A 25,146-nucleotide genomic window follows, 5' to 3' on the forward strand; every position below is an offset into this window, starting at 1 on the left:
CAAGCCGTAAAGGCTGGGGAGCCAATCGGCAGTGCTTATTGCTGAACTTTTGCTACTTTGAGCAAGTTAATACATCAGGGGGCGTGGCCCCGCCTGACCGACTCCAGTGTAAAACCTTTTAACTCTTCGTGTGCTTGAGTGAACCAAAGAGTGAGCAGGGACCTTCTCAAAAGACAGATTTCAACTGTGATTCCGTCATCTATGTTTTTGCTTGAATCGTTATGCGTGGCTGTGATCGTATGATTAAATAAAAGCCACGTGATAACTTGCACTATTTAGAATGGTGTTCTTATTCCCATTATGTGTTCTTTGGATCTTTTTATTTTCATGTAGACTGTTTCTTATTTGTGCTAACACATCCATTCATTTTGCTGCCGTCATGTGTGTTGGTAAACTTTTAATGAGAAATATATTACATACATATATGTGTGTGTGTGTGTGAGAGTGTGTGTGTGTATATCAATTCGATCCGTTAATATAGTGCCAATTCAGTGTGTTTGTCACACAAATAGACAGATTGTGAGGCATGAAACCTGGAATTCCCCCCAGTTCATTTGGCCTTCCAGGAAGGCGCGCTCTGTCGGTAAGATTAGGATACATCCTACGGAGACTGTGCGTATAAATGTTATTAATAAGGTGTGTTTCAAAATCTGTTTATCTGTATGTGATAGACATATTATATCTCTTGCAGGATTTTACAGTTTTAAAAATTAAACTTTTCTAGAAGTCGGAGAAACGTAATTTATAAAGGCAGGTTAATGGTGTCAATTTGTCCTCTTGGAAAGCACGGCACATCTGTTAAACACAGACATCACAATACGGTATTGGGGGAAACTTAGTCGACCTCAAAGTCTGTGGTACGTGGCTGGAATTCGCACCCAAATGAGGGGCCCTCGCGCGTCATGAGGTCATTCGATGGAATTTGTGGGCTTCCCGCTCTACTGAAAATTCCTTCTGAGCAGGTAACGTGCACCCCGCACCACAATAGCTAAAATGTTTGAGCAAGAAGAGGATTTTTGATCACTGTAGACAAGACTCCAGCCGAAGAATAAAGTTTTAGAACAGTCAAATGCATTAAACGCATTCCGTCCAGTGTTTGTAAAATTACTGTTTAGCGTTACCGTTGCTAATATCCCAGTTATCCAAATTTATTTATTTATTTATTTGCTACATTGGGTTAATTCAAAAGTGACGCGGTAGGTTAATTCACGAGAATAAAGAGTCAGAAGTAGGAGATGGATGTTACGCCTTTAAGAGTTAAGAAACTTGAAACCTTGTTTGCGCAACAATCAGTGCAGCTCAGAGCCGCCAAAGTGTCTAGACTAGCACATGATGGTAGTCAGCCAATGGCTCCATCGCTCTCCTCGGGGGCCCCGTGTGTGTGTGTATGTGTGTGTGTGTGTGTGTGTGTGTGTGTGTCACTGAAAAAAGAAAAAAGAGAGAGAAACGGAGAAAGAAAGAGATCTGGGTTGCAGTTTGACCAGGTCTGAACACGGAACCAGGAGCACAGTTTAGTCCAAGGATTGTTCCTTTCTGGCCTCAGCACACTCGGATAATTTTGGATTAGTTAAAAAGGAGTGCGCTAAAGCAGTGGAAAACAACCGGGTTTGTGAATTCCGGGAGGATTTACTGTGGGATTAATACGTCGTGGAGCAGCTTCATTCACGTTATTAGTGCTGCTGTAGAAGAGTGGATTTAGGTGCTCAAGAGTCCGAAATATTTGTGAGAGAGCAAGTTTCGCGATATATGTTAGAGGGTTCACTGATATCTGGCAGCACCATTCATCTAGTTTTTCGGCTTCTTAGTCAGTCTTATGCAGTGACGAATAAGTTAAACTATCATCTCAAAACTGAAGTATACTTAATGCATAGAGAATCATCAACTTATTCTTAAATTCAGTATACCGAACAATTTGCATGCATTTGACAACATTCTTAATTGAATGCATTTTGATTTTGATGTAACCGCGCATTTTTATTGCTCGTTGTATTTTTTAATGCAACATAACATTGCAGATACAAATCTAATGTTGTGGTTTTGCCACCAATATACAGCGTTCAGCTGTGCGTGCACTGCACGGCACTCAGTAGACATTAATGTTGTACGCCGACCTTAAAAGTAGTTTTAACAAGAGGAGAATCGAACATAAATAAAAAAAACACATCTAGATTTTTAAAGTGTCGTATGTTCAGGACGAAACGCTCAGGTCTTGTGCGGCGACTCTGGAGAAGCCGTTTGAATCCAGATAAAGAGGGGGGCGATGGAAATGGCAAAACTAGCGAGGGGTGTCGGGACGATTTGTTCGGCAATAACCCAGAGAAAATACCCAAGACGGAGCTCAGACCGATGACCCCAAGCAGGTCGCTTGTCGTGGACTATGGAGGAGTGTGTGCTAGGAATCCCGCTGAGGGCAGCGGCTCGGGGGTCACTTTGGACCAAGATGGGGGTGCGGTGTGTGTTTTGGATCAGGGAAGCCCTCGATCCATTCAGGACAGCGACTGTAGAACAGTTACTTGCTGTTTGTTTAAAGATCGGGACCTTTCTGGATCCAGAAGTCCAGAGGCGGCTCAGGGTAAGGAATCGAGCTCTTGTCAGTTCGTGTTGAGAAGCCTTGGTTCTCGGGACAACAGTTCTCCAGAGTGTCAAGAGGCAAAGCCTCGCTCTTTAATGGAGCAAGAACTCAAGACCGCCACCTACTCGCTTCTGAAAAGGCTTAAAGAGAAAACGCTGGATACTCTTTTGGAGGCCGTGGAGTCTAAGGGAGGGATGCCGAGCGACTGTGTTATGGTATCCAGGACAGAGCTTCGGCTGGGCGGACACATGGCTTCCCCTCAGCTGCTGCTCTGCAAGCTCTACCGGTGGTCCGACCTGCAGCACACGGCACAGCTCAAACCGCTCTGTGAGTGCAAGAGCTTCGGAACACAGGACGGCCCGGCGGTATGCTGCAACCCTTATCACTACAGCAGGCTCTGTGGTCCAGGTAATGCCACCGGCTCTCTTGACAGGGATGCTCGATGCTTTAAACCATGGAATAACGTGCAAAGATACAGCGTTATAGTATGAAGTACACTATATTTGTTTACAGTGCCGACAGCTTTCTCTTATGATTACTATGGCAAGTATGCACGCCTCCCTTTCAGTATAATAGAGTGTAATTATGATCTGAATTTTTCTAGAATGTACCTCTCCCTGCTCGTAGGATTGTCTTCTTAATGTTTCCAGCCTACTTCGAGTTCAAAGACACACTATTATAACACGATTACCCCAGATGCTTTGGTCAAACATAGTTTGTTGTATCCCTGAAGGGGTGACAGAAAGGTTGAACAGAACACTTTCAAAACTGACCTCCGATTTTTTTTTTTACCTTAGTTTAGTGGGAAAAGCTACTTTCTCATCTATTTGAATGTTACAGTGTCACAGAGTAAGATTTCATTTTCAAGATCAGCATTTTCACTCCAACAAAAAATGGTTACACCTTCTCCAAAGAAATTTCTAACAGTCATGTTGAATTGTAAGTATTGGCAATCCAGCAGAAGGCTAGGACTCGGAGTGGTTACTGTGAGAATAGATGGAGATATTGTAGAATTCCAGTCAAGGGTTGATTTAATTGCTAGCTGTTCATGAGAATTGTCTTTAATGAATGTTGCCAATTGGAGTTAATAACAACAGGTTGCCAAGGCAATTCTCCTCAGGTACGATACTGACACATACCGATGCTTAATTAATAGTTGCAGATAAGTCTATATGTAGCTTTTGCAGTAATTTGTATAATTAAATTGATGGTTGCAGAAGCAGTTCATCATTTTAGGAGTTAATTTTATGTACCTTTAAATTAAAAACTATGCAGGCCTAATCAGGTGAGCCTTTGCCCCAGATGTTCTCAAAAGTGATGTTGGAAAAACCCAGACAATTTTTTTTATTCTTAATTCCTCAATTATGTATTGTCACAGTTGGGTACACTGACCTTCCACGTCTCTCGTGGAATCTGATTTTGTCCGGTTGGCCCCTATGCCCCAGTTGCCATGCGTAGGCTATATCGCCTAGATGCGCTGCATTTCTGTCTTTGGCATAAACCATGGCGCGAACACTCCGTGCCTGTAACATCCGGGTTCGAACGAGCCAACTAACTCTTACCCATGTTTTAAAGGAAAAATTTGCAATGTTTAGGACTGCAAATACTGAGTAATTGGTGAGTTAAAGTTTTAGGCATGTCACGACGAACATTAAAGGTAACCGTTAAAAGCAATTAAAATGGTTTTGCACCATGCATTTGTAATGCATTAACCTTTTGCCTCATAGGAATATGTCAAGGCTAACCATGTCCTTTTGACTAAATTTTGGTTAACTGTGCCCACTTTGTAACTAAGTTTAGAATTATTGGGATATAATTAAAGAATGGACTCGTTTTGCCGGATAGCAAAATGTGATCAGTTTATCCTTTAATGTCGACGTGTTTCAGGCCTTGAGTAACAGTGGGGGATGGGGTGGAATGCACCCCCCTTCTCTCATATTGGGGCTTCAGCGCGTGGACATAGCTCATATGCGCTCATGCGTATGTCGATAAAGATGGCATTTCTTTCATGCTATTGAGCAGAGGGGCCTTCCAATCTACAAACTCTGTCAAAGCTTTTGATGTTTTCTGAAAAGCTAATTTTCAAATGATGTCCATAAAAGTAATCTTATGGTCCTACTATGGATTTTTTTTCAATCATTCAATTATTAAACAAGTCTCCCCGGAGTATTACAACACAGAGAAGAGCGCAAAAGGAGCGTACAGCAAACTTGTTCAGTACAAATGCTCCATTAACGTTAAATGTTTTGTGGGTCATTACATTTTTCTGTCTTTCATCAGCGTTTGTAGTCAACTCACACTATTAGATTAGAATAGAGACGGCGATAATGAACTCAATTTTTTGATGACTAAATCTCCGCAAAGTAAACAGGAATTAATCAACAGCCATGAAGAGCATTTCAAGTTTAGACTAAAGGGAAGTTGGATTTAAAAAGACTCCCCCTCCCTTTTTCTTCTTCTGTTATTTGGTTAGGCATTATCCCTTTGAAATGAGATCAGTTTCAAGTTGCGCTTTAAAAGCCTTTTTTTTCCTAAGGAGGTCCCCTCGTGCTATTTAGGTGAAGGAGTGGCGATAATATACAGTTTGCATACTGCTGGCGCCAGACTGACTAGCTGTGTATCTGAGTGACTGAGTTAGGATCCTGGCAATTACTGCCGCCACTCTTAAAGAGCCAGTCGCTATTATACTGTTCTTCTTTCTTTTTTTCCTGTAGGCGAGGTCACTACTTGTTCAGAAGGCTCTCTTTCTCTCTATTTTGTACACTTTTGTAATTTTCTTTGCCAGGGTTGGTCAGTATATCTTTACGAAAGGGCATGTAATATGAAATGAATGGGCACTGAGACATTTCCTTCAAGAATTTTATGAGAGAGGCTAATATAAACGATTTGTCTCCAAAAAGTTAGGTGAGCGAGTCTGTAACAGTTCTTTTAGTGAAATTTGACCTTGTAATTTCATATGGTAGTTTTAACATACTTCAAAATATGCCTTTAGTCTAAGTTTTACTACAACTTGAAGCAAATAAAATTGGACCAAAGTGTTGCTGAGAAGGTATTTAGCTTGGAGCATTTTGTTTCTAACAAGATGATAGGTATTCGGCTTCCCTTATTTGGTGAGATGGATTAAGAGCTGTTTATTTTGTTTATGTTGTATGTTGGACAATAACATGTTGAAAGCTTAACAGTTATTTATTCTAAATCAGAGGAAAAAGTAGAGACTGGCCTCTACCTCTTTCCTAAGTAATTTGGCTGAATTCTTAAGACATGCACCTCATTTCATTTTGTTTCCCACCCATACAGTGATAATCACACCCTTAAATTAAAACTTGGTCTGTGAAATCTGTGTTGGGAATATTCCTATAAATATCTCTGTAAAATTAGTATTAGGTATATATTCAGCTCGATTTGTGTTTAAAAACGTTTTTACCAATCTGTTAAGCCCTGTGGATTTAGAGTTAGTCCAAATGATTTTACATTAACCAGCCTCTTAACATGGTGAAACAAATAGACAAGTTTAGGATTCACTCTTATATTTTGCTTGAGGTGCTTGAATGAATAGAACCTGTTTCTGGCTTGTCTGATCAGTCATATTTTCACTGTTGGTCAGAACTGTTTGTCAGTGTAGGCTTCGTTCAAGAGTAAGTGTGTCTTTGTGGTATCCAAACTCTGGAATTTGTGTTCTAGTTAATATGATACAAGTAGAAAGTCACCTTTCAACCTTGAGAAGTCAATTGTCAACTGAAATAGCTCCTTTTTTGTTGACTGAATTATAAAAGACTGTGTTATAGATAATAATGAATCAATGATTTACAATTTGTTTTTATCTACCATGCTAGTCCTGTGCTAAACCTCTCTACTTCTGTGTTGCAGAGTCACCGCCACCCCCATACTCACGTCTCTCTCCAAGCGAAGAACACAAGCCACTGGGTGAGTCCTCATCTCATCTAAGAATGTTCATAAGCATAGCGCACTCATTTGTAAATCTACTTATTTATACGCACCTAAGAAGTATCTCATTGCAGCCAAACTGAAAGAACACACCTCACCTTCCCATAGCTAAAATACAATATTATATATGAGGTATCAATCCCTGTATGAATGGTGAAGGTACAACCAGAGGCTCACAGCCAAACTTGACAAATGTATCGGAATGGCGGTCAGGTTCCCATGAGGACTCTAGTGCCATCAGTTGTCACCCAATGGGTCAAATCCCTGGCTCTGGGGAAAAGGGAGAGGAGGAAGCAGGAGTAGAACAACGTGAAGAATTTTAATGGTGGCAATTAGGCACAGTGACCAGGAATTTGTGCAGTAACTCAGAACGGGTGCAGGCTCTCCAGCCAGCATCCGCTGGCGACCCATTTTCAGCGTGCCAGTCTGGAGCCGGACTGGGCTGTCTGCGGTGAGGTTTGCTGGAGCCTGGCTCCAGGATCAGGACAGGCTGGGATTTCCTCTCTCTGTCAGAGCACTAACTGAGGGTGAAGTTTGACAGAGCAGTGTGGAGATGCTGTCTTGTAATCTACAGCGGAGCTGATTCAGGGTTTGGGGGAGACACTGTTGCGCTGCAAAAATGTGCCTTAACATGTAGAGAGATTCTGTGTAACAGCTGTGTTCATAACTTGTGGTTATTATCTTGGCTTGATAATGCATTTTGTTAGAAGGTTACAGAAGAATGGTTCTGATCAGTGGTCAGAGCTCAACCTCAGTGCTCTTTGCGTTCCCCATTGATGCATGCTTTTTTTGGGACAATTTTAAGACACTAAAGCCTCTTTGTTGTTCTTTTTTTTCTCAGATCTGTCTGATTCCACACTGTCTTACACTGAAACAGAGGCTGGCGGCTCACCAAATGACACGCATGGGGATTTCTCAGGTGAGTTTACTCCTTGAAAAAACCTTAAGTCTCTTGATAAAAAGAAAAAAAAAAGTTGTGATTTTGCTCTTGCAGATGTGATCTCTAGCCATTTGGGGAGTTCAGCAAGTAGCATGTGTGGTTATGAGACTGTTGTCAGTCTGTTGACAAGTGGAGGATTTGTTTTTCATTTCCAACCGAAAGCACAGGTGATACGACTGTTCAAACAAAAAGCTATGTGCTTGTGGTGGTGACCTTGTGCCAGATATTTACTTTTTCCAATCTCAGATGGAGAAATAAGAGTCATTAATCATAGTGTATGCTGTGTTCTTTGGAGACATGAATGTATAGCAGAATTGAAGTTTTATCGTAGATCTGTTTGAACACAAAATGTCTTTTATCAACAAAATGAAAATGAGTCATAGTTATAAATACAGCTGCCTTAGCAAGTCAAACTCCTGGTTTTTCTTTGATGGCCTGGTGTTGCGTCAGCCTGGTGGGCGTTGAAAGGGTTAAACTAAAGTTTGCAGTCCAAAGGAAAGGGCAGAACGTTTTCTCTGCTGGCTTAAACTCTGTGGGCTCTTATGGAGTGTGTTTGGATAAACGTGCAAACTTTGCAGGTAATTTAGTTTTTATGTTGTGCTTTACTCCTCCTTATTAAAGGCCATTAGGAGCATGGGGGGTGGTAGAGAGAGAGAGAGAGAGAGAGAGAGAGAGAGAGAGAGAGAGAGAGAGGTGGAGATAAAGGTGTCATTGTGAGCTGTGCAGAGGTTCAGTCGGCCGTCCTGCTCGCTGGCCACAGAGCAGGCCTCCCCTCCTCTGTTTTTCTTGCAGAAATATTTGAGTGGGATCAAACTGTAATAAGATCCAAGCTTGCAGACACACACACACTCACACTCCCTCTCTCTCTTTCTCTCTCTCTCTCTCTCTCACACACACACACGTGCGCGCGCGCGCACACACACACAGGCTGTAAGTGGGCTTTGGGGAGGGGGTGGGTCGAGGGAAGCTGCCTTGCTCCTGTGAACGAGGCCACACTACGAGAATAGAGGAGAAACAGTCGCCTCCTGTCTCACGATTTGAGATGAAACACTCCGGTCTCATGGCATGAAATCAACATGCCTCTCTCACTGAGCTGGAACCACACAGTGCATGTGAAGGAACACAGTGACAGAGAGAGGGAGAGAGGGAGTGAGAGGACTCACCCCACCCCTCTGAAGCTGGAGAATGGATTGCTTACATTCACAAGGTCCATATCAATGGAGAACTGGAATAAAGTAAAGATCTGCCTTTTCTTTCTGCATACGTACTATATACACATACACACTCCCACCTTCACCTTTGTACAACTTTCAAAGCCTCTGCACTCTCTACTAAAACTACATCACCCAAACTCAGGACATAAATCGCTGCAGCCAAAAGTCTACACTCAAGAAAAGGAAAACAGTTTAAAAAAATTGTCAGCAGTGACAGTGATCCATCAGATTATGAAAAATGTACTTTTTCTCATTTTACTCTGAGCCAAATCTGTTCCTTTGATGGAGACTCATAGGAGAAAATCATTTTTGATCTATTTTGGTCTCATGCAGTGAGTTAGAATAAAAGTTACATTGCAAATAGCACAGGGTGCTGGAATAAACCTTTTTTTTCTAATCTTTTTTCTTTTTTCTTTAGTGTTGTGTGTAATCTGGCAGTGGTATTTGTGCAATGAAATTACTCATTATATCTGTTCAAAGCTGAAATTCATTTGCTCTCAGACTCCATCTGAACATAACTGAGACTATTTTAGATGACTATTGTATAGTTTCAGATTCTTCCTATAGAAAAGCCCATCCCCTATTAGTACGTCCCATACTCTGCTAATTCCCCTAAGCCTCAATGCAGCCTGGGAAAATTAAAAAAAAAAAAAAGAAGATCCACCTAACAGAAGTTGTACGAGTGGTCTCCCCCTCCCTGCCTCCACACCCCACACCTCCCCCCGCATGCAGGAACTGGTATAGCTCTTTAAAGCAAGTCCAGGGGGCAGAGAGGGGGGGGGTGGTCTGAAAGAGGCTGACAAACTCAGCTCCGCAGATCTGGGCCCTGGGGGCTACTGTAATACCTGTTCAAAACACTCATCCTCTCTGTCTAACATGGGCGGCGGAACACATCACAAACCTGCTCTGATAGGTGGAGAAGCTCGCACCAGTGCCTCGGGGCGGGTAGGGATACTTGAAAGAATGTACTGAAGATCTGTTAATCGTAAAAAGGAAAAAAAAAAACAGTAAAAGTTGTCAGCAGATATTTAAAAAATATTATGGTTGTCATATGTCTTCTATATACTGTTGTTTTTTTTTTAATGCGCTGTAGATGTTCTGCATATTTACTTCTGTTCTCCTAGAGTTGAATGAATTCTCTGATAACTCTCATTCATTTGATGGATGTAGTCTTTTTGGGCTGCAGCAGATGGTAACACTTGTAAGAATGTCTTTATAATGATGTGACAGTTGCTTTTATGGGGTGTTTGTGCTCATGTAGGTCTATGTAATGTTTGTGTATGTCTCTGTGTATTTGTAGTGCTCTCTCTCTCTTTATTTGTGTGAATGCATCTGTGTTTGTGTGCATTTTTGTCATAGTGTGTTTGTGCGTTTGTGTCTACAGCTTGTCTGTGTATGATGACTGAGTGCATGTGTTCTGTGAAGCATGAGCACTGTTTACACTGCATTTCATGTTGTGTCTGTGTGTGCGCGCGTGTGTGTCTGTGTGTGGGTGAGTGGGTGGGTGCGCGTGTGTGCGGGCGTTAACGATGTCAGTGATTGGTTAGTCCTCACTGCTTGTTGCACACCTGTTTCCTCACTCCCTGGACGTGCTCGTGTGGACATTAGCATTATGCTCTTTGAAGTGTGCCTCATTGTTTCCTGTATGACTGCATATATGGGAGTCTGTGTTTCCCCTCTGCTTAAAGTTTGACTTCGTTGTATTTCACACATTTTTTGTCTGGTGGAGGATGTAGAGAGTGTGAGTCGCTTTCTCGTTACCATTAACGCGTGCTGTTTGCTGGCTGATAAATATAGAGACAATTGAGAATCAGATGTGTTAAAAAAAACTGGGCATGTTGCATAACTGGAGAGGTTTTACCAATTGATTTTTTTTTATTTTGGAAAGATTTTAGACACTAATTGGAGCAGTCATACAAGTCAAAAATAAATACGTAATGAAACCTCAGGAATTTGTAAGCGGACGTCAGAAGGCAATCATAACCTCTGTGTTTACATGCCTTGATGCATAATAGATGAGACTGTTGCTGCGTATGTCATTTTGTGCAATACGCAAAGCGATCAGTTGTTCTGTTACGCTCCTTCACGGATCTCACATCCCCTCTTGAGGATGTCACGCAGTGCCATTGTATGTTTCCAATCTTTTCTTTTTTTTTTAATAAACCTTCTTTCCTCTCTGCCCTGAGAAAGAAGGAAAGTTGGATTGAATTAATGGAAAGATAGAAGGGGGGCAGATGGAGCGAACGTAGAGTGTTGTTTCCGTTCACCTCCGAGGGAGGAAGGGCAGAGGTAGGTAGCGGATCCAAGCTTGGATCCAGTAACTTTACACTGCTCTTATTGTGTTTGGTCAGATGATCACGGCCTTTGTGCTTGTCCTATTGTCACATGTCAGTCGCCCCGTCAGGTACTGACAGTAAAACAGTAGGAAACATTAGGCTCGCTGGGTTTTTAGTCAGTGTTAAGCGATGCTAAAATACTAAACGGCAATGCCATCGTTACTTCCGTTTTAGCCGGTGATATTCAGTGAGAATGTTGTGACGTTTCACTGTTTTCAGGGAGTGTTTTGAATGAAGCAAGCGTGCATCAGCTGAAGATGGAGCAGTTGGATTGTGAATATTACAGCTTCATCTGCGTTTCAACTCCATGGATGGCGTATCTATTACAGTGTATTTCTGTTTTTTCCTTTTTTTCCCCTGTCTTTTTTTTTTTAATTCCAGACTGGCAGAAACATACACATAGACGCATGCACACACATCAGAGCTATAGATATAATTATAGGTCAAATTTTTGCCTTGTCATCTGTAAACCTTAAAGCTTGCTCAGATGGGTCAGACTGCCCGAGCAGTGAAAGGTTCACCTAATTCCTGAGCTGATTAGTGGGGATAATGAAAGGACCTCTATCGATTAAATGGCGTGATCAAAGCGTGTGATACTACACATGGCCAGAGCTGTTTAGATTGCATCCTTAGGTGTTTTTTTAAAAACAGACTCGAATCGCTTGTGATGTCTTTAGTGTGGTTTTAGCTAACAAGTGACAAACGTGTATCTGAGGGTCACTTGATTATAATTTCACGTTGCATATGTGAACATGAGATGGTGATATTGCGACATAACTTTGCCACACACTGGTGCAACATTGTTGAGTTTTTGGTGTACCTCAGGCTAATGGATGTAGCAGTAACTTTGCGTGAGGCTTGTCTCCTTTACGTTCCAGCTGAGGTAAAGCAGGATGGTTGTGCTGACATCATTTCTCTTATTTCATTCACAACACGCCCATAATGTCCAACTGAGGAATTTTATGAAGGGTAAATGCTGATGGTCCCATAGACGGTCCTGCTCTCAGGGCATAAACTGAAGCACCATATTCATTTCGCCCGTTTCCTCAGCGAGGATCTTATGCTTACACGTTTACATCATTTTCCATAATGTGTGCCAGTTACTCGTTTACCTGATCGGTCTGGAGTAGAGCCCTACATCGTACACACACATACTCCAGAGCACTGCCATATGCCGTGGAGTGTTTATGTGTGTGTGTTTGTGTGGTGTGTGTGTGGCAGTGTTACCTCGTCAGTGAAAAATGAGCCACAGTTGAATGGACTGAGGGGGCCGTATCAGTGTGGGCTATCACTGGCTAAACCTCCCCCCCCCCCCCCCCCCCCCCCCGCCCTCCCTTCCCTGGCTTGGTGGGCTCCTGCTAGGCTGTTTTCTCCTCCCCAAGCCTGGCACATGGCTTCGGGTTTCCACCGCAGAGCTTGGCCGCACTCGCCTCCCCCCACCTCACCCCCCCAGGGCCCCGAGGTCTCCAGGATGCGGGATGTGGAAATATTGTGAGTGGAGTACTTCCACTCAGACTCCAGAAATCAGGTTCAGCTTCCAGAAATCAGGCTCTGCCGATTGTTTATTTGAGGGGAAGGAGGCCTCAGCCAAACATCCTGTTTGAAAAAGCTGCCTGGGTTTTGTAGCGCTAGGGCGCATAGGGCTGCTCAATTGCCCCTTTGACGGCAGGGGGAAGACTGAGGAATGTTGAAGAGAACGCCAGTGGTCTGAAGGTGATCTGTGTGTGTGTGTGTGTGTGTTTGTGTGTTTGTTTGTTTGTTTGTGTACGAGCCTCTCGGCATGTTTTGCCGTGTTTTATCCAGTTGCAATGAACATTGTGTGTTGTTTGTTACTGTTGTTTGAGGGGTCACACTGTTTACACACAGTAAGCACAGACACACACACACACACACACACACACACAGAGCACTATGGTGTCTCAGCCATACCATGTGGCTCTCCGTGAGTGTGTGTTCCTGTCCTGCGAGGTGGGTTTCCTCTTCCCCTTACATAACCTAGGGTTCAGTACAGTCAGGACGGTCTGAATGAGAATTTTTTCAGCCCTGTGACATGCTCTGGGTTGTCACAGTAACAGAACTTCACTCAGAGAAAAGCCAGCACCATCACTGTTGTTTCTTTTTCTCTTTTTCTTTTTTTTAATTTGTGAGACGTAGTCTTCTATCATAATACCTTTGTGGGGGTGTGTGCGTGTGCATGAGCATGTACGTGAATGTGTGGGGACACAAATGTATGGGTTGTGTAAGTGCGTATGTGTGTGTTTGTGTGCATGTACATGTGTTGACACAGACATATGGGTCATATGGTTGTGTAAGTGCCTATGTGTGTGTGTGTGCACGCACAACTTGGCAGCGTGGAGGAAGATTGGAATACAATCTCAGGGATATTAGATTAGGATCTTTTGTTTGCTCTCCAGGTTGTTGAAGTGTTATAAAGATTTCAAGATGTGAGGTATTTGGAAAGAGAGAGGGAGAGAGAGAAAACCTCATGCTGTTTTTTTTTTTTTTTTGCTGCCAATACTCTCTAATGTCTTTTAACACAGGAACACTTTGGATGATACCTTTCAAACTTCATTTTCATCAGCAGTACCCCCCCACTCAAAAAAAAGGGGAAAAAAAAAGTGAATGAATGAATATTTGAGTGAATATTCACTCCCTCCATTAAGGTTGCACCCTGGATTAGTAAAGTTTAGAAATTAAGCATGTCAGACATAAGTCTGGAATATGACTGTTTAAAGACTCAGTCAGAACTGCCAGGCTCTGCCCCGTTAAGAGTCTCTGACCTCTGTCTGGTCTGTAGAAAACTGGCCATATCTCGTGTGCTGTGCCAACAGCCTTTGATCTCTTTTGTCAACAGTCAACAGAAACCACACTCTGTGGATTTGTATATATTTGTCCACTCTTGGCAACACAATCTGGTGACAGGCAGTGACGGGCCACCTGGATGAAGGTCCAGTCTGTCTTTGAACAGTTCCACCTTCACTCGTCTGACCCCTGCTGTTCTGTGGAGTGGATTTAAACGGTGGTGTGTTGTTTTTCTGGACAGTTTCTCAGTATTTCTCAGCCAAATCTCTCAGCTGTGGATTACCCTTCAGGGTTTTTTTCCACCCAAATTTTATTTTTGTTTTAAAACTTTGGATTTAGTATATAAGTAAGTTCAGCTTCTGTTTATCCAAGTTTAAACACATGAACAGCACATAGTCTTTGATTTCAGCTGTCCAATGCCGTGCATTGCTTAAGTCATACTTACTGCTTGTCAGTCAGTTTATGGAACATATTAGTTGAGTGATGGAGAACTGCCTCACTCTGTGTAAAGTAAAAAATAAATAAATAAAAATACCGCCTGTTTGTATGGGTTATCATTTTTACCCCCAAGGTTTTTCCCCATAGAGTAATAACATGAATGAGCTAATCCTGCAGTGCACCCTGGGAAGGATGCCGTGGTACCCTCTGTCGGCAGTTCTCGCCTACTCCCCCCTCCTCCTCCAATAGAGCCATTCATTCAGCCCAGGGCACAGGGTTAAGGAAACAAATCAAGAGCCAGCCCGTGCCATTAAAAATGTATGGTATGTCCAACTGTTAGTTTAGTGTTTTAGCAAGCCTCCTCAGAACGCTGCCCAACGGGAACAATGCACTGTTTGAGTACCATGGCCACTGTGAAACCCCTCCTCTCCTCTCCTTTCCTCTCCTCGCATTGCCTCTCCTCTCCTCTCCTCTCCTCTCCTCTCCTCTCCTCTCCTCTCCTTGCATTGCCTCTCCTCTCCTCTCCTCTCCTCTCCTCGCATTGCCTCTCCTCTTGCCACTCCTCTACTCTTGCCACTCCACCCCTGTCTTTTCTTCTCCACTCCTTTTCTCTCCTTTTCTTTTCTTCTTTCCACATCTGTGATCTCCTCTCCTCACTCAGGGGAAGTGGATTAGGACAGTGGAAGATGTGCCAGTTGTGGACATTGGTGCTGTTTTTAATTTCTGTCCACTTCTGGCCCCTGCAATTATAAATCCCCAGCCTGACAGCAGGCGGGCGGGCAGGCAAGGCCGTGATTTAGGCGTGCGGTTTGATCGCTGGCTAAAATAGGTTAGAGAATGTTTTTCCCCTTCTTCCCATGAGGACCATTGACAGTTGTGCTTGGACCTGTGGCGGTCAGTATTTTTAAAACTGGGAATAGCCGGCACATTCTTCTAGGCCGTGTGTGGATTAACTGTAGGGGCCCCATGTCATTCTGCATCTCTGCAACCAACCCCCACAGAGAGAGGGGCAGAGGGCAGTCACACACTGGACGCACAGACTACTTGGTGTGTGTGTGTGTGTGTGTGTGTGTGTGTGTGTGTGTGTGTGTCATAGCCCTGGTTTTCTTTCTAGCATTATCCCTCTGAACTCTTTTCAGTCCACTATATATGTATGTGTGTACCACATCACCGCATTTCATCCCGATGTGTTTCTCTCTCTCTCGCTCGCCTTTTCCACTGCTCTCGCTCGCCTTTTCCACTGCTGGGGCCAAACAGGACTGATGTAGCCTTCTTTTAGAAACGCACTTTACAATCAAACAGGGTTGAAAAGAGTGCAAACATGTCAGCCTAACTCATATTGGCATAAGAATATTTTTAGATTTTTCCAGAACACATTGCCATTGTAGATCTCTCTCTCTCTCTCTCCCCCTCTCCCCCTCTCCCTGTCTCTCTCTGTTTCACTCTCTCACAGTTCATGTTTTGTGGTTGAATATGTGGAAATATTATTCTGTCTAACCAAGAAGGATGGGGCATCCATCAGCAGTGTGAGTTGGGCTTTCCAGTTGGCCAGGGATGTGTGGGTGGGGGCTGGGGGTCGGCTTTGGGATAGACTTTTCTTTTTTCTGTCTTTTTTTTGCGCACTAAAAGGCAACAGGGTCATTAGTTAAATCAGCCGCTTCAATGAAGTTGCTTACAAATTCTCATGGCTGGTGGTGGGAGAGAGCGTAGTGAGTCCAACCTTCTCACAAACAGTTTGGTTTACAACCAAAGGAGTCTTACTGCATGTATTTTTCTTCCTTTATTTAGGATGAGTTTAGCCATGAGTTGTACCACTTTTCTCACTGGTTGGTCAAGGAACACTGTGGGTGCCACTCTAGTGAGGCCTCATGTTCCTGACAATAGAGAGAGAGAGAGAGAGAGAAAGAAGTGCAAGGAATATGGTACATGTGAGAGAGAGAGTGTGTGTGTGTGTGTGTGTGTGTGAGGAGTATAGTACATACTTTGTATGTGTTTGACTGTATGTGTCACAAGTGGCTTTGGTTATATCTTTTTTGAATAAATGTCATTCCAGTAAAGCTTATTGAATTTGAGAGAAATGGAGAGGGATGGAGAAAGAGGAAAGCCTGCTATTCTCCCTTTCACATATCCCAGTGAACATGCTGACAAGCAGCCACACCGGGAATCATTGGAACTGTTGACTCGCACATTTTCAATCGGGGAAACTGATTTGGATTGTTTTTTTTGTTGTTGTTGTTGCTGTTTTTTTGAAGGGAGAGGGGAGCAACTGGAGTGCCCTAGCCCATATGCGAGTGTGGTTTTCAGCTGTGCTGAGTTGTTATGATTGAAACAGAGCTCTTGAGAGTGTATTTCTCTGACAGAGTTGATTATCTTCCCTGTCTGCAATCCGGTGATGTGATCAATAGCCAGGCTTTGTCTGAGCTTTGAGCATTTCCATCAACTCACACATGCTGGGTATCCAAATACAGAGCTTTCACCTTAAATTCACCTTGATTTACCAAACTGACAAACACACACACACACGCACACACACATACATATACTGAGAGCGTATCTTCAGCCTTATGTTACAACGACAGAACCGTTTAATGTATGATTAAAACATAATCAAGTCCATTATTAGTAGTGGTGTTAGCTGTAGCAGGAGTGTATGGAATGTAATACAGAATGGTGTTGGGTCATGTATTGATGTTGTTAATGTAGATTTAAGACCACACTGACGTATTTCACAGAGAATGTTCATCAGTGATCGAGTTATAGGAATGTAATGTGAGCATTAGGATTTCAGTCATCTCAGAAAGAATAATATCCACTTGTAATAAAACTTGTAAGTAAAACCTTCATGTAATGTTGAAAGCGTCTGTAAGAATACTGCAATGTGGTAGAATGATTTGAAATTTCAAATTGTCAGTGCTCTTGGAATCTCTCACAGTTGTTACTGGGTGCACACACAGAAATGGGATTTGGTTTGGAGTGTGGATCCCACTGGACCGGTCAGGATCTTGTATAAATCAGAACATTCTGTCCAACCTTTTCTCACGATGGGCTGCGTAAGTCAAGTCATTTATCTGTTTCTGGCTCAAAGCACCCATGTGTTGAAGTGTGGACAGTAACAGTGAACAGAGATCCAGAGAGGTGGGAAGCCAGTAGACCTCAGCAGATTTCAGGAGTTAATCTGCTCTCTATATGGGGCTGAGGTGTGAATCGGACATATCTGTCTGTATTTTAAGCTTCATCATTAACACCACACGACCAGTGAAGAGGGATTAGTCAGTGGAGCTGCTGTTCTTATGGGTGTGTGTGTGTGTGTGTGTGTTCATATGTGTTTCTCTTGTAGGAGTGAATGCCTTGCTGTAATTCTGTGTGATACATTCCTGGTTGGTTGTGCTCTCTGCCTCTAAAACACTGTGGAGTTGTAAAGACAGCTTGGAGGAAATGAACTTAGCTCTCCCAACAGGAGAGACAGCGAGAAAGAGAAAGAGAGTGAAGAAGAAGAAGAGTAAACAGAAGTACTGCTGCGGGTTCCTGCTGAAGTGTCCTGTTTGACTTGCTGTGACGGAGTTGCCGTGTGGTCCTGTTACGGTGTTGCCGTGTGTTGTTAATCAGTCTCTGTGGTGGATTTTGTCAGTCGGTCTTTCGGGATCAGCCCCTCCACAAAGACGGACCCAAATTCAAAACCAGGACCAGGCTCTTCTGCTAATCACTCTGTTCCACCACTGTACACATGTCCTCTCTGCGCTCTACTGTTGCTTGGTTTTGCTCTGGTTTTGTGCTCGCTCGAGCTCAGCTAATCTGGCCATTTGTGAGGAGAGAATGGCAGAGGAAACAGGGAAGAATGAGAGAGGAGAAATCCATCTCTCTCTCTCTCTCTCTCTCTCTTTCTCTCTCTGTCTGTGAGAGTGAAGTGCCCAGTTAGTGTGTCTGACTGATAAAGCAGTCTTTGATGGCAGAGATAGCACAGACGCCAGCCTAAATGTGGCCTGTTAGTGAGTCCGATGTCGCCCCTGTAGTGATAGTTGTTGGGGAAAAAAAAAATCAGGAGCCATACCATGTAGGATAGAAGCAAAGGGGTTGACTGTCTGTCTCTTTTTTCCCTGTTTTTTTTTTTTGGTCTCATTTTCCCAAGTTACAAGAACTTCAGTCCTGCAAACAGCATCTCTCTCTCTCTCTCTCTCTCTCTCTCTCCCTTTCTTTTTTCCTTTCTTTCTTTCAGTGTGTTTTGGGGTATTAATGCTTTAGCCAGCCATAGGCGGCATAAAAGGATGAATTTTTAAAACTTTGCTGTCTTACTCTCTTACACACACACACGTACACACACACACACACACACGCACACACACACACACACACACACACACACACACACACGCCAACATGCAGACTCTCCCCCTCTGCCTTACAGTCCAGTGGTAGAGTCTAATAGCTGGAGGGGAATCTAATCCTTGGCACAGGATAAGAGACTCCAACTCCCCCTTCTCTCTCTCTCTCTCTCTCTCTCTCTCTCTCTCTCTCTCTCTCTCTCTTTCTCTGGGTTGTAGAGGAATGTGTTCATCTCCTCAGAATTCTCTGGATTAGAGGGAGATGAAAAAGAGTGGATGTGTGCTTGCAGTTTGGTTTGGGGAAGAGACTGTGTCTTTCAGACATTCTGCCTGCCTGAGTCTCTCTCTCTCTCTCTCCCTTTAAAGCTCTTGTATGTGTGTTTGCCCCTGGGCTGTTCTTTTCTCTCTCCTCTTGTTGCCTTTTTCTTGGCTACACGGTGCTTTTAAAAGCATTAGGGGATAATAAGACAGCATTGCTATTGAAACATTCTGAGTCCTCTTTGTGTACTTAGCAGTAATTACCCCCGCTTCACCCCACTGAAGGACAGTAATTACCCCCGCTTCACCCCACTGAAGGACAGTAATTACCCCCGCTTCACCCCACTGAAGGACAGTTTGGAGGGGTAGCTGATGTTGACCCCCCCCCCCCCCCCACACACACACACCTTCACTCTCTTTCTCCCCATTCAAATCGTTCCTTCAAAAACCTTCATCAGTTTGATTTTCTTAAGTGCAGAAGTACACGTCTGTCTGTCTGTCTGTTTGTTTGTCTGTCCATCTGTCTGTCCTGTCTCTCCCTCTATAGAACGGTCACATTTGATGCAGTTTTAAAGTCATGCCTAATCAGCAAACACATTGGCCGTCGTTTCATTACTGACGTTCTCTGCTGTACACATAGCATGCCTCTCTCTCACAGACACACCTACACGCACTGCTTCCTGTGTGTTTGCGTGAGAGAAATGTGACTGGTGCCCTCAGTGTGCTTGTGCAGTCTGAAGTTTCAGAAGTGAATACAAAAGGTAATGGCTCACATAAATCTCCTCTCTTTAGAAAAAGACTTTCTGTTTGTGCATGTAGACTGTCTGGCTTTGATCCTCCTCATTCTTAAATCACCCAGCAGCAGCAGAAAGATTACTTTTTCTTTTTTTTTTACTCCTTATGCCTTTGGAACTGTTTCTATAGTTCCCCCCCCCCCCCCCCCCCCCCCCCGTGACGGAAACCCTTCTCTCTCTTTGTGGCATGTGCTCACCTTGTGAGAATAGAGACGTTAAACGTATTTGTTTACCTTAGTCATTGTGTTTTGTGTTGGATTTTTGCACCAATCAGAAGCACCTGAGGCAACGCCTTTTGTGTGTGCTCCATGTTACTGTGTGTGAATGTGTATGTGAGAGTTTTTTTAAAAAACACGGACCTTTGTGAACAATTAAATATACAACAACAAAAGCACTAAACAGAAGACAAAAGTCAGATTAAATTAGATACATGATGATGGATCTACACAAAAACGCATTGAAAGGAAGTCAAAAGTCAGATTTTGGGGGGAGAAGAAGACTCGGGTCTCAAATGAAGAATGTTAGATACCTCTGGACCCAGTGAACTCTACAGTCTTTTTAATGCTACTATTGTAAAGCAAGACAGAGCAAGAATACAAAGAAGCAGAGTGAAATAATAACATGCTACCACCCTTTACTGAAGACCTGCGTAAGCTCACCTAAAAATGGGGCCATGAGTGAGTGAATGAATGAAGAGCTTGAATAAGTGATGGAACCGATGAATTTATGTGACAAAAGGCATGAACAGTTTCCAGTTATAAAATTGTCAGATATACGTGTTGAAAAAGATCTCAGGGACCAGGGCACCAAAGTAAAAGACTAATTTTCACTGTGGGTCTCTTGTATCAAAGTGTAAAATGGGCAGAATTGGGCACATGAGGTGTGGGTGTGATGAGGGTGTTGGTGGGTGTGTGTTTGTGTGAGGTTTCCACTTTTTTCTTTTCTCATTCTGAGGATCTGTTCCAGGTGTCACTGCAGGCATAGATGTTTGAGTGACATTTCATTTCCTCGGCCAGCCGTGTAAATTCGGGCTTCGGCAGGTACGCCGCTGTCAGCTGCCGTCTCCTCAGCGCCGATGTCCCTCGGCAAGGAGACTGACATTAAGAGGAGACAGTTTTGAAAATATAATAACAATAATAACTCATGCTACTTTCTCTAATGGGTAAACGGAGATGTTGAAAGGTGCCAGGGTTAAACGGACGCAGGGCTGAGTAATTGTTCCCAGCTTTCTCTCTCTCTCTCTCTCTCTCTCTCTCTCTCTGAGTTTGTGTGGGGGTGTAGACATGACTGAGTGTGAAAGCTACAGTCAGGAAATATCCAGACTCAGGGCACACGCACACACACACTATTGGTCTGCATGTTATATGAGGACTAAGTTGGAGGGTCCTTGGAGGAATCTTGTGGTATTGTTGACTTTAAGACTCACGTACAAGTCAGTTCATTTCAGTCAAGTCAAGTCATTTCAGTTAAATGGACTTCCATTTAGTCAGTCTACTTTGATTATCGGTTCTGTTTGGCAACTTGGTCAGTTAGGCGCTCAGTCTTTAGAAAACTCAGTCTTAGAGAAGGGTGTTGTCGTTGTAGTCCTAGTAATTTGTCGACTGTTTGCCTGACCTGTCCTCCCGCTGTGTCACACACACGCTGTCATCCTGAACGCACGCCTTTGATTTTTCTATTAAAAGATTTGATGATTCATGGCTGTTTTGATAGGGCACGTGTAATATCTGGGCCTATGTGTCAGCCAGTGTGTCTGTGTGTGTGTGTGCGTGTTTGGAATGAGCCCTGTAAGATTCTCAGAAGTGATGCATTGAACCCATGAGTGAGGTCTCTAGGGTGTGGGGACCAGGAACTGAGCATCCTGACCATTGTCTCTATACTTATGCGTATTTTCCATTCCTACCTGAACAATAACCCCAAAACACTTGCATCAGGTTTTACTGATTCAAACTATCATTGCTTTAATGAATTTAACTGCTGCTTTGGCTCATTGAAGAGTGCGTTTGATTTAGGTGGGACTTTGAAAAGATGAGAGAAAGTTAGAGGGACATACAGCGAGAGAGAGACAGAGAGAGAGAGAGACTAGGGGCAGAGGGACATACAGAGAGAGGGAGAGATATGTAATGGGAGTGGGCAGAGTTGCCATGGTGATTGTGCTGAAACAGACCAGTGCTGGAGAAGGGGAGATGAGGGATGGCAGTGTTTTCTTAAGGAGATTCTAATGAGTTTGCCCTTCACAGCTTGATTTATTCTCTTCCTCTCTTTTCACTCTGACACCAACTCATAAAGCGTCGCCGAGCGAGACCGAGTCCAGCCAAAACACACACACACACACACACACCCACACACACACACACTCAGCTTCAAAACACATACATGGACTGAGATTCATCTCAAAGAGGGAAAATACACACACACACACAGAGCACACATGTGTGCAGGCTTACAAAAAAAAAACAGACACGCATGTAATTGTGCACGCATACACAGCACACTCAGGAAAAGGGCTGGCCCCTGTCTTGTGCATTGTCCTCTCCCAAGCTAAACATTAAATAGAGTATTAACCTTTGCCCTTTGCACCCTGGTCTAAATCCACAGGGTAGACTCTCTCTCTCTCTCTCTCTCATTAAGTTTAAAGGAACAGGGGATCACTGTACCATTTGAATGCAGTATAGTCATTCACACCATTTATGTTTTTCATGGACAGTAGAGTGATCAGCCATGGTGAACTTTTCCCTCGTTTTGTTGACATTGTCTGGAAATGTATTCAAACTGATTTTTCTAACTGCCACTAAACTCATATCTTATATGAGCTGTAGTTTATGGCTTGTGTCTCAGGGCTGTGTGTGTGTGTGTGTATGAAATGGAAGCATACGTACCATAGCTCAGTATGTGTCATGTGTTTCCACTGTAAAAGTGTCCTGGCGGATGGTAAAGATTTGGAGGCTGAGCTGGACAAGAACAGGAAAGGCTGCATGCTAAGGGCAAGGAGATGATCTGAGGAATTCACTAATGCTAACGTACAGGGGCCCAGAGAAAGGGCCTTTTTTTTTTTAGGAGAGTGTGGGTGTGTGTGTGCATGTGTGTGTGTGTGTTTGTGCACATGCATGCAGAATCACTCCCTATACCACACTTAGCCAGACGCTGCAAGCAACCTTGACCCTCAGTTTTTAATGAACATCACTTTCTATAGCCAAGCTTGTCGAACAGCACCAGTATCCTGTTCCTTTGGGTTGCGGGTATGTGTGAGTGTGTGTGTGGATATAGGTAAGAGAGAGACTGAATTTTGGAGAATGCGGGTGCTCTACCTTAAAGGCGTTGGGTAATGGGGCTGGCGGTTCATTAAGTCTTGAGAGCAGAACCAGTGAAAGGAATGGGGCCATAGACCCGCCCCTTAAATCCCCTTTGCCAATAGGTTTGCAGAAACAAAATAATGGCATCACTCTGTGTGTGAGTTAATCGGAGCTGATAGCATGAAGCCTGGGGGGTCAGGAGGTCGCAGGCTTGTGCTAAGTTGTCAGGGAGCTGAATGCCTTCCCGCGGCCCACAGTGGGAGCAGGATAGGAAGAGAGGAGGGGGCCCAGGCTCTCCTCTGCACCCTCCACCCCCTCCTCCTTCACCCCCTCTTCCACAGGAATGTGGAGGAGAGCAGAGATAGAGTGAGGGAGGGAGGAGGTGAGGAGAACCGGATATGAACTCAACAGCATTCCCCTTTGCTTTCCGCCTTTGTCAACCCAGTTCACGACTGCTCTGTCTTTGTCCACCCAGTTCACGACTGCTCTGTCTTTGTCAACCCAGTTCACGACTGCTTTGTCTTTGTCAACCCAGTAGATGACTGCTCTGTCTTTGTCCACCCAGTTCACGACTGCTCTGTCTTTGTACAACCAGTGGAGGACTGCTCTGGCTTTGTACAACCAGTGGAGGACTGCTCTGGCTTTGTCCACCCAGTGGACGACTGCTCTGTCTTTGTCCACCCAGAAGACAACTGCTCTGCCTTAGTTCACCAAGTAGAAGACAACCAGTGGACAACTGCTCTGTCTTTGTCCAACCAGTGGACGACTGCTCTGTCTTTGTCCAACCAGTGGACGACTGCTCTGTCTTTGTACAACCAGTGGAGGACTGCTCTGGCTTTGTCCACCCAGTGGACGACTGCTCTGTCTTTGTCCACCCAGAAGACAACTGCTCTGCCTTAGTTCACCAAGTAGAAGACTACTCTTTCTTTGTTGTATTGGAAGTGTGCGTGTCTGTGTGTGAGCGCAAGGCAAATATAGACACATATCTTATGTAAGTCATATGAGAATGCTCTTTGTTTTGACATTGCAGTTCATAGAGAGGGACTCTTCATCGGAGAGAAAGCAAATGAACAAGCTGATTTACTGTAGACCCTCTCATTGTCTGTCTTCAGGCTCTTCATTTATCAATTATAATTTGACAATAATAGATTACAACTCCAACTACTGAATGGAGTCTTGTGACAAAAGAACAAAATTCACTTACTGCAAAGTTTTTCAATACTTCATATAGACTGAGACAGTAATGAGATGTTGTGCATGTGGAAAGGGAAGTGTGTCAAATGGCATTCCCTTATTGTGCAGTGGTGAGTCACTGAGCAAGTCTTATCTATGACATCCTCCGGAGGCAGTGCAGCCAAATATCAGTGACACACACACACACCCACACACACACACACAGATATGTATAGTAGAGGCCGCGGGCAAGGCTGTTGCAGGGCTCTTTGTGTTGCTGGGGTATTTATTCTAGACCTACATTTCAGTACAATGTCTCCTCCTTTATTTATAGTGGGCACATCTGCTGTAGACAATAAAAAGAGAACTCTCTAATCCTGCCGACCGGAACCTCTTCTTTTAACCAGCCTTGTTTACAGGACATGCTTGTTGTTTTTGGAGTGTTTAAGAAGCTCATCTTTCTGTCTCTGTTTCTGTCTCCGTCTCTCAGATGCCAGTATGTCGCCTGACGCCCCAAAACAGAGCCACTGGTGTAACGTGGCATACTGGGAGCACCGGACGCGAGTGGGCCGTCTGTACACGGTGTATGAGCACTCCGTCAGCATCTTCTACGACCTACCTCAGGGCACGGGCTTCTGCCTGGGCCAGCTCAGCCTGGATCAGCGTAGCAGCACGGTCCAACGCACGCGCGGCAAGATCGGATACGGTATCCTCCTCAGCAAAGAACCAGACGGGGTGTGGGCCTATAACCGAAGCCAGCACCCCATCTTCGTCAACTCGCCCACCCTGGATGTCCCCAACAGCCGCAGCCTGGTGGTGCGGAAAGTCATGCCCGGTTATTCCATCAAAGTGTTTGACTACGAGCGTTCGTCCATGCTAAGACACGGAGGGGAACCCGAGCTGTTAGACGGGCCGTACGACCCTAACAGCGTGCGCATCAGCTTCGCCAAGGGCTGGGGTCCGTGTTACTCGAGACAGTTCATCACGTCCTGCCCGTGTTGGCTGGAAGTACTCCTCAACAACCACAGATAACACAAGCAGAGACCCACCCCCTCCCCTCCACAC

The 25,146-nt window shown here is 44.1% G+C and overlaps 1 protein-coding gene across 1 annotated transcript; it reads left to right on the forward strand.

The window, feature by feature from the left end:
• The first annotated feature begins 1,474 nt into the window (after positions 1-1,474).
• On the forward strand, positions 1,475-25,146 carry smad6b (SMAD family member 6b). Its single transcript, XM_030765676.1, has 4 exons — positions 1,475-2,980; positions 6,440-6,496; positions 7,359-7,436; positions 24,572-25,146. Exons 1-4 carry the CDS (start codon positions 2,185-2,187, stop codon positions 25,111-25,113), a joined length of 1,473 nt encoding a protein of 490 aa, XP_030621536.1. The 5' UTR covers positions 1,475-2,184; the 3' UTR covers positions 25,114-25,146.

Source organism: Chanos chanos, chromosome 2 (assembly GCF_902362185.1).
Source record: "Chanos chanos chromosome 2, fChaCha1.1, whole genome shotgun sequence".
Classification (NCBI taxonomy): Eukaryota; Metazoa; Chordata; class Actinopteri; order Gonorynchiformes; family Chanidae; genus Chanos; species Chanos chanos.